This window comes from Salvelinus fontinalis, chromosome 1, assembly GCF_029448725.1.
Source record: "Salvelinus fontinalis isolate EN_2023a chromosome 1, ASM2944872v1, whole genome shotgun sequence".
NCBI lineage: Eukaryota > Metazoa > Chordata > Actinopteri > Salmoniformes > Salmonidae > Salvelinus > Salvelinus fontinalis.
The window spans coordinates 21,055,158-21,071,324 of NC_074665.1; the positions used below are offsets into that span (position 1 = coordinate 21,055,158).

General features: G+C 44.1%; 1 protein-coding gene across 1 annotated transcript; it reads left to right on the forward strand.

Annotated features, from left to right (window-relative positions):
- Positions 1–10,989: 10,989 nt before the first annotated feature.
- LOC129836080 (transcription factor Sox-9-B-like) lies at positions 10,990–14,934 on the forward strand. The gene is made up of 3 exons (XM_055901893.1): positions 10,990–11,758; positions 12,023–12,273; positions 12,609–14,934. Exons 1-3 carry the CDS (start codon positions 11,319–11,321, stop codon positions 13,400–13,402), a joined length of 1,485 nt encoding a protein of 494 aa, XP_055757868.1. The 5' UTR covers positions 10,990–11,318; the 3' UTR covers positions 13,403–14,934.
- Positions 14,935–16,167: the final 1,233 nt, after the last annotated feature.

Sequence of the window (16,167 nt, forward strand, 5' to 3'; positions counted from 1 at the left end):
TCTATCTTTTTAATTACAGGCCTCAGCGCTGCGATAAGCAGGTCAGCTCAAACCGCTACAGCCAGGGAGCTGTGAGGGAAGCGGCAGGACTCCTGGCAGAGTATCAGACCAGCCTGTCGACCTTTCTCTTTCAGATCACTATCTGTTTTGAGATTGAGGCACGTCGACATACCATCATATCAGCGCATCAGAGCCATCCACAGATGTGCCGTGCCTCACTTGCTAAAGGATTGTCATCACAGCACAGTGCACAGACGCTAACAACAGATCTAGGGTAACTGAAACTGAGCGGATGACCTCTCTCCATCCCTCTCTCTCTCTGTCCCTCTCTCTCTCTCCATCCCTCTCTCTCTGTCCCTCTCTCTCTCTCCGTCCCTCTCTCTCTCTCTGTCTCTCTCTCTCTCTCCATCCCTCTCTCTCTCTGTCCCTCTCTCTCTCTCCATCCCTCTCTCTCTCTGTCCCTCTCTCTCTCTCCGTCCCTCTCTCTCTCTCTGTCTCTCTCTCTCTCTCCATCCCTCTCTCTCTCTGTCCCTCTCTCTCTCTCCATCCCTCTCTCTCTCTGTCCCTCTCTCTCTCTCCGTCCCTCTCTCTCTCTCTGTCTCTCTCTATCTCTCTCTCTACAGATCCAGTTCTACTGTAATACTCCCACTACTCAGGAACTATGGATGTCAGGAAATCAGGCAGGACAATTTCCTCTTGCAGTAAGTGATGCCAGCATGTTGGAGCGGAGGTGCAGAGGGGAGCGGCAGGTTAGACGGGTAGGATTCTGTACTGGGACAATCTGATTACACTGACCCCATGCTGCTGTCTCCAGTCCTGGGCCTGGGCCTGTCATGCTGAGCAGCAGCAGGGTTATGGATCTAAGAGAAGCTGGGGCTGGATGTGGCTGGCTGAAGCATGCCAGGGGATCCCTGGGATACTGTACTCAGCAGCACACACTACTGTATAGACGGCCTCCTCCTGGAACACTACTCTCATCCCCACTTAGCAAAGAGATCTTCAGACAGAACGGAGGGAGTGGTAGAAGTGACTGGAAAAGAGGGCAGAAGAGGATGGAGGGAGGAATGGAGAAGGGATAAGGTGATGGCAGACTCCCATAGGCTCACCCTGACAGTCAGTTTAATAACGGAGGGCAGAAAACACAAACAGGACATATACAGTAGGATATGACACTGGAGTGACCCTGGAGTACACAGACGGCTTCATTTCACCTAACATTTAGATTTGTATTGAATATTAAAACATACAACCTACCTCCTGCAGTGAAGCCTCTCAACATTTACATTACATTCAGTCATCTAGCAGACTCCCATCCAGAGAGACCCACAGGAGCAGCCAGGCCCAAGCTCCCAACCGCCAGGACACCAGCCATCCAAGACACCCCCCCCCCCACACACACACACACACACAGTTCCGAGAGCTGCCCCTCAACCATCCGAGACCCCCCCACCAAACACACACACAGTATCAAATCATTTTTAGGTAACAATTAAGTACCTTACTATGATTGTTTTTAATAAAAACTAGCTGTTATTGGCAGAGAGGTTTGGAACTCTCTTTCTTATTGGTCTATTAACAAATTGTCACCAGGCAAGCCAAAACTTCATCCCACCAAAACAGGCTGAAATTTCAGGCGCTCTTTCAAACATCTCTTACACTAAAAGGGCATTGTCTTCTTCACACTATTATTTCAACCTCATAGTGTGGAAATATAAAACACACGGAAAACACACGTTTCTGACTGCACTGGGCCTTTAATATAGTGTTGTCTCAGCATGTCCACTTCTGATTCAAGGCCTCTCAGGCTGTGGTTTGGGGTGCAGAGTGGAAGACACCTACGCACAACACTTCAGGGATTGGTTTGAATAGATGCTTTTTAGCCTCCGTCCGTCCTTCATTCAAATACTTGTCTTAACAACACCTCTTAATAAATCATTATGACATCATCGCTATGACATGTTTTCTTGTGGAATACTGTAAATAGCAGCTCATACTTTGACATCATGTCCCTTCCTTTTGGAGAGGATCCCTGACGGGGGTTTTGGGAGGGCAGGAGTGGGAAGTAGACGGAAGGAGAGACGCTGCACCCGGCCAAAGTAATCCGATATCATCACTCTTTCATTTGGCTAGCAGCCTTTCCCAGGTAGTATCACAGCGACTGTGCAGAAAGAGTAGGGCTTTTCATTACGCTTGGAAACCCTGAGGGTCACAGAGAGGAGGGGAGGGAGATGGAAGCTATGATGCCGTCATTCACCTATAAGGAAGTAGTCAAAATTGCAAAACAACGCCCTAAAACCCATTATAGGCCAACGTAGCTATTCTGAGGCAGACTGAGCACTGTCTATGAGTCAACAATGACGATGTGCTTAAACTACTACACCATGCGTGTTTTTTAAGGTAGAACGGTTCTAATAACAGTTGCTCTGGCAGGTCATTTAGTGCCTACGTCAGTGTGACAGTGCTAACTATATTTAGCCACCTTGCTGTGGTTACAGAGAACAGAAACAGGGAGGAGAGGGTTTGGATGAGGGTCCAACTCAATGGCCCGTAACACAGGTGCTCCGCTTGGAACCAGCCAAGTACAGGCGGTGACATCATCTCTGGTTAAACGTTGATAGCTCCTCAAGTCTACTGGATTACTGAGCTTGGTCAGTGCGAGTGAGTCACTGAAACACAACAGTCCAAGTGTGGGGCGAACATACACACACGAGTACGCACATAGGCGCACACAAAAATGCATGCATGTTAGGGTACACACAGACAGACAGACAGACACACACACACACACACACACACACACACACACACACACACACACACACACACACACACACACACACACACACACACACACACACACACACACACACACACACACACACACACACACACACACTGGGGTCAAAGCAAGAGAAATTGGACGTATGTAAATTGGACTTGTGTATTGCGGTTTCATCCTTCGACACCAAATAATGACATAATGAACCACATCAGTTAGCGGGAAACAAACACGTGTAAACAGTAAGCCCACCGCATGGCAGCAATTAGCATAAATCTCAGCCATAAAAGGCATAGAAAACAGCCGTGAAACGTAATTGAGCAGAACCCCGGGTAACTGTAGGTTACAAAGCGCGAGGCTAGGAGGACATGCACATCGAGAAATCATTTCAGAAAAGTGTCTAGCATCTCTGTCTGCTCTGCACAATTCAATAAGCTGTGAAAGATGTGCTGCGTTATGGTTGGAGCCTCTTCCAGTCCGACTAACATTTCACTGTGTCAGAGGGTTTTCGCTCTCCGCCTTGGGTGCTCTCTCTCTCTCTCACTATTTTTTTCTCTCTCCCTCTCTCACTCTCTCTCCCTCTCTCACTCTCTATCCCTCTCTCTCTCTCTCTCTCTCTCTCCCTCTCTCACCCTTTCTCTCTCTTTTTCCAGCTCTCCATCCTTAAAGAGAAAGTTTCCATTGGCATAGACCTCCCTCTGAGAAACCATTCTCCTCTCCCCCCTGTTAAAACCAAACAACTGCTCAGCATTAAGGTGTGGATCTGTCATTAGTTAACTCTCCCTGGCAGAGGAGACCATTGTTATTGTACAGAGTGGTATTTGCACAAGTCGTATCTTTGGAGAGAAACAGTATTTCTGCGGCTTTTCCCCTTTCCCGGTCTGAGTGGATCCAGTTTCCCCTGGCCTGCCCCTGGCTCGGTCACCTAATTCACATTTTGTAATCAGGGTTCTGAATTCCCTGGAAACTTGACCCGGCAATGAAGGCCTCACAGTGATTCTCTGGAAGATCACACTGGATCTATGCTGGACACATTCTGCACCATTCCAAGGAAACAACAGAGATGATGGTGGAGGTTTGGTTTGTGTCTGGCAGGAGGGGGAGAGAGAGGGGGAGAGAGGGAGAGAGGGAGAGAGAGAGAGGGGGGGGTGGTGTCGGGCAAGTAGGATGGAAAGAGAAAAGGAGGGCATGCGGTAGGAGACAAAGGGAGAGAGAGAGTGAGAGAAGAGAGATAGAGGGACTATACATAAGTATTCAGATCCTTTGCTATGAGACTCGAAATTGAGCTCAGGTGCATCCTGTTTCCATTGATCAACCTTGATGTTTCTACAACTTTATTGGAGTCCACCTGTGATAAATTCAATTGGTTGGGCATGATTTTGAAAGGCACACGTCTGTCGATATAAGGTCCCACAGTTAACAGTGCATGTCAGAGCAAAAACCAAGACATGAGGTCGAAGGAATTGTCCGTAGAGCACCGAGATAGGATTGTGTCGAGGCACAGATCTGGGGAAGGGTACCAAAACATTTCTGAGGCATTGAAGGTCCCCAAGAACACAATGCCTCCATCATGCTTAAATGAAATAAGTGTTGAACCACCAAGACTCTTCCTAGAGCTGGCCGTCCGGCCAAACTGAGCAATCTGGGGAGAAAGGCCTTGGTCAGGGTGGTGACCAAGAATCTGATGGTCACTCTGACAGAGCTCTAGGGTTCCTCTGTGGAGATGGAAGAACCTTCCAGAAGGTCAACCATCTCTGCAGCACTCCACTAATAAGGCTTTTATGGTAGAGTGGGCAGACGGAAGCCACTCCTAAGTAAAAGGCACATGACAGCCCGCTTGAATTATGCCAAAGGGCACCTAAAGACTCTTAGACCATGAGAAACAAGATTCTCTGGTCTGATGAAACCAAGATTGAACTCTTTGGCCTGAATGCCAAGCGTCAAGTATGGAGAAAACCTGGCACCATCCCTACGGTGAAGCACAGTGGTAGCAGCCTCATGCTGTGGGGATGTTTTTCAGTGGCAGGGGAGACTAGTCAGGATCGAGGCAAAGATTAACGGAGCAAAGTACAGAGAGATTCTTGATGAAAACCTGCTCCAGAGCACTCAGGTCCTCAGACTGTGTTCACCTTTCAACAGGACCCTAAGCACACAGCCAAGACAATGCAGGAGTGGCTCTGAATGTCCTTGAGTTGCCCAGCCAGAGCCAGGACTTGAACCCAAATGAACATCTCTGGAGAGATCTGAAAATAGCAGTGCAGCAATGCTCCCCATCCAACCTCACAGAGCTTGAGATGATCTGCAGAGAAGAATGGGAGAAACTCCCCAAATACTGGTGTGCCAAGCTTGTAGCGTCATACCCAAGAAGACTCGATGCTGTAATCGCTACTAAAGGTGATTCAACAAAGTTTTGAGTAAAGGGTCTGAATAGTTATGTAAATGTCATATTTCCTTTTTTTATTTTTAATAAAATAGGAAAAAAATCTGAAAACCTGTTTTCGCTTTGTCATTATGCGGTATTGTATGTAGATGGTCTTTTCCCCTTCATCAATGTAATCATTTTTAGAATAAGGCTGTAACATAACAAAATTTGGAAAAAGTCAAGGGGTCTGAATACTTTCCAAATGCTCTGTAAGGGGAGAAGGGGGGGGGGGGGGGGGGGGGGGGTTGCGAGGGAAAGAAGCCTTAGCTTGGAGGTGTCAGGGACCAGATAAGTCCTGTTTAAACATTGACTGGAACAGACTGAAGAATGTCAACAGACACCCAGTACCCAGGTCTCTGTGATGTGAGCTGGGCTGCTGGGCAGGCAGGCACACAGTCCTGAAGGAACTATTAATTACTGCCACTAGACAACAAGCAGTGACAACAAGTTGAAGTGATCGATTGAATTGGTGGCCAGTTAATCAGAGATCATACTAGGGCTTACTGTATAAGATGGTGAGGGAGGCATGGATCTCTCACACAGTGTGTTGATTATCACTGATATATATCAGTGATAATCAACACACTGTGTGAGAGATCCATGCCTCCCTCACCATATATATATACAGTATATAGTATATATATACAGTATATATGTATATATACAGTATATATATATATTTATAAACTGGGTGGTTTGAGCCCTGAATGCTGATTGGCTGACAGCTGTGGTATATCAGACCGTATACCACGGGTATGACAAAACATTTATTTTTACTGCTCTAATTACGTTGGTAACTAGTTTATAACAGCAATAAGGCAACACGGGGGTTTGTGTTACGTGGCCAATATAACACGGCTAAGTGCTGTATCCAGGCACTCAGCGTTGCGTTGTGCTTAAGGACAGTCGTTGGCCATATACCACACCTCCTTGTGCCTTGTTGCTTAAATATACTGCATATATAGACCAGGTGAATCAAATCAAATCAAAGTTTATTTTTCACGTGCGCCGAATACAACAGGTATAGACTTTAGAGTGAAATGCTTACTTACAGGCTCTAACCAACAATGCAAAAAAGGTATTAGGTGAACAATAGGTAAGTAAAGAAATAAAACAACAGTAAAAATGCAGTGAAAAATAACAGTAGCGAGGCTATACATTTACATTTAAGTCATTTAGCAGACGCTCTTATCCAGAGCGACTTACAAATTGGTGCGTTCACCTTATGACATCCAGTGGAACAGCCACTTTACAAACAGTGCATCTAAATCTTTTAAGGGGGGGGGGGTCAGAAGGATTACTTTATCCTATCCTAGGTATTCCTTGAAGAGGTGGGGTTTCAGGTGTCTCCGGAAGGTGGTGATTGACTCCGCTGTCCTGGCGTCGTGAGGGAGGCTATATACAGTAGCGAGGAATCCAGGTGAAAGCTATGATCCCTTAGTGATGTCACCTGTTAAATTCACTTTAAATTAGTGTAGATGAAAGGGAGGAGACAGGTTAAAGAAGTATTTTTAAGCCTTGAGACAATTGAGACATGAATTGTGTGTCTGTGCCATTCAGAGGGTGAATGGGCAAGACAAAAGATTTAAGTGCCTTTAAGTGCAAAGCTGCTCGGTTTTTCACGTTCAACAGTTTCCTGTGTGTATCAAGAATGGTCCACCACCCGGAGGATATCCAGCCAACTTGACACAACTGTGGGAAGCATTGGAGTCAACATGGGCCAGCATCCCTGTGGAATGCTTTCGACATGCAATATTAGGAAGGTGTTCCTAAGCTTTTGTACACTCAGTGGGCCCCCCTCAATGTCCAAGCAGGGAATTTAAGCTCATTTCCTGCAATTCTACACATATTTCCATGGGGAAGTGAGAACAATGTCCAGTGTTATATCTCATCTCATGCCATTCTACACATTTTGCCATGAGGCTGAGAGAAAATGTTGCAGTTTTACAGCTCATTTCGTGAGCCTCTGCACACTTTGAACTCAATACCCAATCATTGCATCTAGATGTGTCCCAACCAGGACATCCTTTAGATCAGCTAGACCACAACCTGGCTGGACAGACCGAACGCTAAGACCAGGGGAGTCCTCCCAGAACTCCCCTCAGACAGCCCAGTGAGTTTCTCAGGGAAAGGCCTACACGTTTTAGGGATTGACTCCCACTGTTTGCCCAGAATTTTGACGCTGCGACTCAAAGTCAAGATGAAAAGTTTCCCAAGGCATCTCAGCCATAACTATCTCTGGCCTGTTCAGCCCAGAGCAATTCCTTATGTATGACCGACACTCATTGTTCATGGACTGGAGGAGTTATGGTATATTACATAGTGGAGTGTAAGGAATTCAGACAGTGCATAATGTGGTTGTTTCACAATGAGGCACTTACTGTACTGTATGGCAAAATGCTAAACCCAAGACACATTGAGTTGAGGACAATCCAGTCTGTTTGGAATGAAAACAATGTCTTATTTAATCCTTATACATAAGCCCACAGCTCAGTGACTCTTATCGTTGACTTGTCCTACCCTTCAAAAGGCAGTCTATATTCTACATTGTACAACAAACAGAATGAGGCGTATGGATCTTGTCGCGCATCTTACAGTCAAGAGAATTCAGTAGTGTTTGAATTCCAATCCATCATTGAACAGTTGCAGACTTGCACATTGAATGCAACTATGTAGTTGGCAGAGTGTGTGATATGTGGGGGAGTATGTTAAGTGTAAGTACATTAGACCATGTGTTTTGTTAGTTTGTTACGTGCCAATTTTGTAGACTTTATTATCTTTGTCAGGATGTGGCGTGGGAGTAGGTCTACCGTAGCAGTAGCTCATCTGTACTCACTCTGACAGAGGGGGGCTAGCCCACATGGTGCTATGGTTACCCGTGGTGTAATGATTAGTCCAAAGCGTTTTGCAAAGGAACTCCAAACTAAAACGTTTTGCAACGAAAACAAGACTTTCTATTGGACAAATTCAGGTAGGTCCCTCCCCATTTCATTTGCTTCTGTTTGGTTCTGTTTGTATTCTAGTTAACACCCCCCTGGGCTTCAGGTGTGTAGAGCTAGTCTGCTATCTTGGTGCTGACCCAGTGGCTGCAATTACAGGCAAACAGAAAGGGGGGGGGGGGGGGGGGGGGTGAGTCACATACCTCCATCTCAACTGGTTGGGACTGTTAAGGAGGATTCTGTTACGTTCAATGGTGGATTGCTGATGCTATGTATTGGCTATTGAGAGGCTTTGAAGACACCGGTCGGCCATATTGGCACTCCCCAGTATGATCAGTCCTCCATAGGAATGAATGGAATTCTACAGTATTTCAATTAAATGTTTCAAGGACAAAATTACACGTATTTAAGCATTTTCTTGTCATTGGGCGGATAGTAACATTAGTCATCTAAAAAAATTATACTTTAAGGAATTTTTTTTTTTTGTATTTTATTATTTGTATGTTTAGCTCAAATAATATAATTTAAAAGTATGCATTAAGGTGTCTGTAATAGAATAAATATGGCAAAAACAAAAGTACACTTTAATACATCAATTTCTATAGCTTCCAAAATATTTATTGTAAATGGTGGGGGAATGCCAAGATGGAGGCATAGTGTCTTCTACACAGCGCCCCCTATCAGTCATCTAGTGTATATAAATAATTGGTTCCGCTGTATCCCCCACAACCTTCTAAGGTAGTGAAGTATTCTTCTGAGACAGCATAATATAAAAAACATGTTTTATTTCAGATGGCTGTCTATCCTGTCTTTCCATTTATAATCTAATGCTACATTGTAGGTTTTGCAGAATATATTGTTGTTGAAGCCAGGTATTTGCCCCTCTATTTCTTCAAGCGATATTCTGATTTTAAATGTTTTATCTTTTCTGGTTGGATTCAGTCTCTCCCCTTTAACTGTCCTAATTGCACCATTTTTATAAACTCTGATGATCAGGGATTGGGTCTGTTGGACAGGATCAGCTTGAGCAAAGTGAGATGTAGAATCACTGTTCTAAAAATAGTTTTCTCTGCCAAATAATAGGCTTTGCGCAATTAAGACTCTTAACTACCACTACCCTGGTTTAGGAGATCCCCCCCCACCAAACACTCACGCACAACCAGACATTGAATGATTAATTGGAGACAGCTTGTGTCAATTGAAGAGCATTACCTAGAAGTTTCTGCCTGCAGCAAACCCAGTGGATAATGCTGGAAATACTGGTCAAAGAAAAATAAAATAAATAATAAAATAAAAAACCGCCTGGCCATATTTATAACAACATACGTCCTTATCTTCCTCACCATCATCATCATTAGAGTTGAAAGGCAATATCTTGTTGTTCCAGGGGAGCCCTGTTAGTGAATGCATTCAGTGATGACTCTATTCATTTTAGGCCTACAAACAAACCAACCAGGACACCTTTTAGTGGCCTAATAGTGCATGCTGCTTGCTCAACCGCAGTAAGGGCTCAGGAGTTTTTGACAAAAGTCTCAAATGCTCTGTTTTGTGTATGTTCAGAGTGAATGAATAAGCAGGCTACATGTAACCAAACAGCTGCGCTAGAGTGGAGACTCGAATAGGGTGTTTCTGTACTTGGAACCAGAGCTCCAATTGCTCTGAGGAGCGTTTCGCGGCAGGTTGACATAATGCAATTTTACAACATCCAGAGTCTCGCTTTCACTAATGAAGCACACAGAGACACAGAGAGAGACAGACAGAGAGAGAGCGAGCGAGAGAGAGAGATTATAAACAGAGTAGTGGTAGAAATTACCCATAGAGACATCTGTAAAGTCTCTATGGGTAATTATATGGGTAGTATTATACGTGCAACTTCAGGTAGCTCAGAGAAACATGTTGCACACATTACAACGAAAATTACATTTCCACAACTTTAGAAAAAGCCAAATAAACAACCAAACGACATGGGTTCGTTTGCAAGGGACTATGAATGACTAAGCCATCCTTGATGTGGACGGAATTTATTATGAAGGTGAGAGACATAAATATTCAAACGTCTGTGTTTTAAAGGAGGATGTAAACATGGTGAGCTTGGGTGAGGAAATACTCATTCTAAATGATATGATCATTTTGACTGTTTCTATCTCCAGCGCTGTCATTACAAAAAAAGTCATCCTCCTCAACAGTTGCAGTGCAACTGTTTCAACCGTTTCTTGAGTTCCAGATGTCCCCCAGAAAAAAGTACACGTTGTAATGTAAGTTCCTGGGCTGCTGTCTCCCCCTATGGGCATGTACATTTTTTTGCCAGTAAAATAATAATTGATTTGGTATGAATCGAATAAACATTATTATATGTCTTAGTAACTTATCTGCTGTGGCCTTTGTTTGCCGCACATAAAATAGCCTAGGGCAGGGTCACTACAGACCATCCTTGATTGTATGAAATACTTTCGATATGGGATTTCTCGTGCATACAATTTCAGTTATAATGGACAAGTTACTGGTAGACCTATTTGCATGACTTCATCCTCAATGTTTTTTTGCGTCAATTATTTGCTTTTATTTTCAGTTTTCACTGGTTTAACTTTGAAGGTGCGAGTAAAAAAAAATACGTGAATAGCCTGGTCTATGATTTAAGAATATAAACACATCTTTAAAAAACAAAATATAATTCCGTACGTGAATTATTATGCCTATATCAATATGGTACACAAAATGTATAAATGTCTATGCATAGCCTGTGTGTGTGGAGGGGAGGGATTTAATTCCTTCAGTTCGTCATTCTCAGTCGGTCGACCAATCATATTCGGGTATTCTGTAGCCGCACTGTAACTCACTTATAAAGTCCGCTTGCAAAGGATTCCAGTTCAAAGCACGTACACGTTCTGGGGATACTATTTGACTGGATCATTTTCTCTTTTTACCTAAACAATTTACAGCAAATCATCAGCTGTTGCTCGAGTGTGGAGACGCCTACAAACAAGACAAGGTTATTATACAATTTTTCAGAAAGACATATGCATAAAGACATTATTTCTCCAAACGGCGTTGTGCAGTTGACAGCCTCTTTGCAGGAGCAAAGAGCGTCTACTGTTACTTTTTCTCCACTTTTGGACATTTGAAAAACTTTGGCCGTCCTTTCATATTTCGTGCGTAATTGTTCGACAACATTTTTCGTATGAATCTACTCGACCCCTTCCTGAAAATGACAGACGAACAAGACAAATGTCTCTCAGACGCACCGAGTCCGAGCATGTCAGAGGACTCTGTGGGATCTCCGTGCCCGTCCGGGTCTGGCTCCGACACCGAGAACACCAGACCGTCAGAGAACGGACTGCTGATGGGTCCGGACGGTCCCCTCGTCGAGTTCAAGAAGGATGACGATGACAAATTCCCCGTATGCATCCGCGACGCGGTGTCCCAGGTCCTGAAGGGCTACGACTGGACCCTGGTGCCAATGCCAGTCCGAATGAACGGATCTAGCAAGAACAAGCCCCACGTCAAGAGACCGATGAACGCGTTTATGGTTTGGGCGCAAGCCGCCCGGAGAAAGCTGGCTGATCAGTACCCGCATCTCCATAACGCTGAGCTGAGCAAAACTCTGGGGAAACTGTGGAGGTGAGTCTCAGTCCTCTCTATCATTACTCCCACATTTATATTTCGAGTGGCAACGCGTCTGTGGTTTTATTACCGAAACAAGTTTCTATTCCATTCTACTTTTACGCATGCATTGTACGCACACATGTTAACTCGATAATGTGATCTTACGTAATTGAACCTTTGAAATAAAAAGGTATGTTATGCTGCATTAAAATAGGAAACTATTTTGCTGTCAATTGAATATTTTATTTACTCATGTATCCATTTGCCTTTTACGCACAGGCTACTCAATGAGGGTGAGAAGCGTCCGTTCGTGGAGGAGGCAGAGCGATTGAGGGTACAGCACAAGAAAGACCACCCTGACTACAAGTACCAGCCCCGGCGGAGGAAGTCCATGAAGAACGGACAAAGCGAGTCTGATGACGGCAGCGAACAGACGCACATATCGCCAGGCGCGATCTTCAAGGTGCTCCAGCAAGTTGACTCTCCAGCCTCTAGCATGGGAGAGATGCACTCCCCCGGAGAACACTCCGGTAAGAAGAGTAATAATGCTTTGTGCCTATTGCAATGGTCTCATTCAGCATGTGTTCGTCAATGTATACACAGTATTTGACACATTTACTGCTGCTAGACTTTTTATAACAATAAATGTGTGTGAAGGTATATTATGTGAACAGTTTATTAGTAATACTATCAGATATGTTCTCTGTCAGTTTAACTTGATATCTAGATTCATTTGACCACTTGCAAAGCTCTTATGTTTTCCTATTCAATTACATCTAAGGGGTCTGCTCTTGCTCTGAGATTTGCATCACAGAAAGCCTATATGTATTTTATGTGTAACCCCTTCTCTCCCTCGCTCTCTTAGGCCAGTCCCAAGGGCCCCCCACCCCTCCTACCACCCCTCCTACCAAGACAGACATCCAGGTGGGCAAGGTGGACCTGAAGCGGGAGGGTCGCCCCTTACATGAAGGCACGGGTCGCCAGCTCAACATCGACTTCCGGGACGTGGACATCGGCGAGCTGAGTAGCGACGTCATCTCCCACATCGAGACCTTCGATGTCAACGAGTTTGATCAGTACCTGCCTCCCAACGGTCACCCGGGTGCTCCTGGCGCTGCCACTGGCCAAGTCTCCTACACCGGTACCTACGGCATCAGCAGCTCTGTGGTCAGCCAGGCAGCAGGGGGTGCCACAGGGCACAGCTGGATGACCAAGAGCCAGCAGCAGCAGCAGCAGCACTCCCTGACCACGCTGGGTAGTGGAGGGGAGCAGAGCCAGAACCAGAGGACCCCCACACACATCAAGACAGAGCAGCTGAGCCCCAGCCACTACAACGATCAGCAGAGCTCCTCCCCTCCGCAGCACGTCAACTACGGCTCCTTCAACCTGCAGCACTTCAGCTCGTCCTCCTATCCCTCCATCACCCGGGGCCAGTATGACTTTTCTGACCACCAGGGCGGCACCAACTCCTACTACAGCCACGCAGCCGGGGGCCAGGGCTCAGGGCTCTACTCCTTCAGCAGCTACATGAGCCCCAGCCAGAGGCCCATGTACACCCCCATCGCAGACACAACCGGGGTGCCCTCCGTACCCCAGACCCACAGTCCCCAGCATCACTGGGACCAGCAGCCAGTGTACACACAGCTCTCCCGGCCCTGAGGACACAATCATCTACACGAACACACACTTACATAGACTGATAGGCACGTCCATCTTGCAGAGGGAGACTTTGTCACAACATTCCAACATTAGTTCCCAGGAAACAGACACTTGAATTTCCAACAGAGGAAGAACACAACAGAGTAGGTGAAGGAGAGCTGGACTTGTAGGAACTGAAACTAGATCAGAATCGCTCACAACAGGCCTTTTTAATTTGTTTTGAAGAAATATATTTTTTAGCAAGAACAGGAAAAAAGCATTGAGAAATCCTCTGTGAGGACTTAATAAACTGTTGATATTTTTAATAGGTACTGTGTATGTTTTCTTACCTTTTTTACTCTGGCAGTTTGTTTTTTGGGGGAATATTTTTGTAGAAAAAGCTTTATTTGTATACAGTTCAGCAGGAAACCACTCTCAGTCGTGCAGTTCTCTATTCCATGGCTTCAATTCTCTGGTGGAATTTTGTACAGGCAGTAAATCTCTATCATTTTTTGGTTGTGTTTGTTTCCTGCAGTGCATTCTGCTTACAGTATATGTTCTGTGCCATCCAACAAAATAAATTACATTTGTATTTGTGGAGTTTAGGGTTTCTCCATCAATAATTTCTCATGATTATAACACGTTCTTAGATGTAAGAGGCACATGCTGTGAATGGCAACGAAAGAAGTTTTGACTTTATCGTTTTGTGCAGGAGATTCCAACCTTTTTGCACCATTAGTGCCTAGTATATCAGCGGTTGGGTGGAAGGGTGTTTGTGGGTGTGCTACAGACATATTATAGAAGAGAGAAGCCACAGCTGAGATTATACTTACCGTCTGACATTATGTGTTTGACAGCCACAGGAAGTGCCCTTTGACCTCTCGGGTGTCCCCTGCAGTCCATCACCACACCAGTGTCATTTTACAGCCCTCCTGCCTGCTCCAACCCCCTCTGTCTTAACCCTTTAATTTATTTTTTAAATTAATTATTATTTAGCATTTTCTTCTTTAATTGATACGTTATACAACAAATTAATTTGTCTTAAAAATAAATTATCTTCTGGATATTAAATGTCATATAAATCTGTCTTTTTAGCCGAGTGTGTACTTTAAAAAGGGTACAAACTGTAATCATGTTTTATTTATCGTATGTAAAATGTTTCTATTTTAAATGTTTTATTTGTCATTTTTTTTGCTATCTAGTTGTGTACGGATTATTTTTAATTGTGAATTTCTTGAGTTTGGATTCTAAACTATGGCTGAAAGAACTGGAAATATGTTTTTTTCTCATATGGACAAAGTTTTTACAGTTATTTTTATGCTGTGGCTGATATGCTTTATTAGAGGTACGTACCAGCATTCCTGTCTTCTCTGAGGAACAGTTTTTTTCTACGTCCTGCCACATACTATCTCAGTAATGGTGTGTCTTTCTAATGCGTCTGAGGGACTTCTCGTTTTCTTCAGCTAGCTTAACATGTTACTGTACTTTCTTAAAAATAAGCTTACCTTTTGTATTGTATTTGCAATAAAAGAGAAAATACGTTAGAAACAAAATGGTTGTTGATATTTTATTACACATAACATGACCTACTTTTTAAATAGGGTTGGGGGACAAATACTCTCTAGTTAATTGGATAAGCATTATGTTACATAACATGGCATCTATATTTTGGAATTCATAACATTTATACCAACCATAACATTTACCCCCCCCCCCCCCCCCCCCCCCCCCCACACACACATTCTGAAATTGCTGCCCCCCCCCCCAGTTTTATCATTGGATTGTGATACAAAATGAGGCAACCGTGTGTTTTAGGACCATGAGGACGCCTCCGAGTGGTCGGGCAGGCTGTTAGGAGTGTTTATTCGACTGGGGAAAAAATATATATATGTATATATTATGTCCCCCCCACTTCTAAAAACAAAGTTGTGCCCCTGATACCAACCCAATATCAACATCATCGTTTTATTGAGACAGAGACGTAGACAGAAAGAGTTAAAGATGGAGACCCTGAAAGAAGACTCTTGTTCTCATTTATTTTCTCATGCTTTCTCTTCTGTCAGCTGTCGCAGCAGGGGGTCCCTCCCTCCCTCCAGTCTGCATGTTGTTAGACTCTGGATCTTTCCTGGGGGAGGCTACTCGGCAGAAAAACAGTAAAACCGTGAAAAAAACTTGAATTAATTTCAAATTTAAAGCAGGGGACTTTGCGTCCCTGCCAGCAAAGCTCTCTTTAAAGATATTCAGTGCTGCCATCCTTTAAAGGTCAACTGAAGGAAATGTTGACTCGTTTCACCACACCAGTGAACCAAGTGCCATTTTCTTATTTTTTAATACTATAAATCACACCTTTTGGAAGCTTGTGATTGTTGAAACCACAATGTAATAGTATGTACACATGGCATAGGAGGGCCATAAAATAAGATTTTATCCATGTTATTGTATGTTTTCAATATCAGAATCATTATCAGCCTCATTGTTTGACCCAATTTAGTTTTATATGGCTTCCATCCTTGTTTTTGATCCATCTAATCGTTTGCATCTTTTTGAGAGATGTACCGTATGCTGATTCTGGCAACTGTGTTTTCCTCTTGTTTTTACTTTGCAAACATCATGCAAAGCCAAATCCCCCGTGGCGTAGGGTGGAGAAGTGAGAGTGACATCGACATTGCGTTCGGCCTTTTTAGTGTGAGAGAAAAATGTCACTTGCTAAAGTGAAACTACCACTTTAGCTGAAGTATCCACTTTCCCTTGTATTTAATGTAATTACCATATTATTTTGCCGTCAA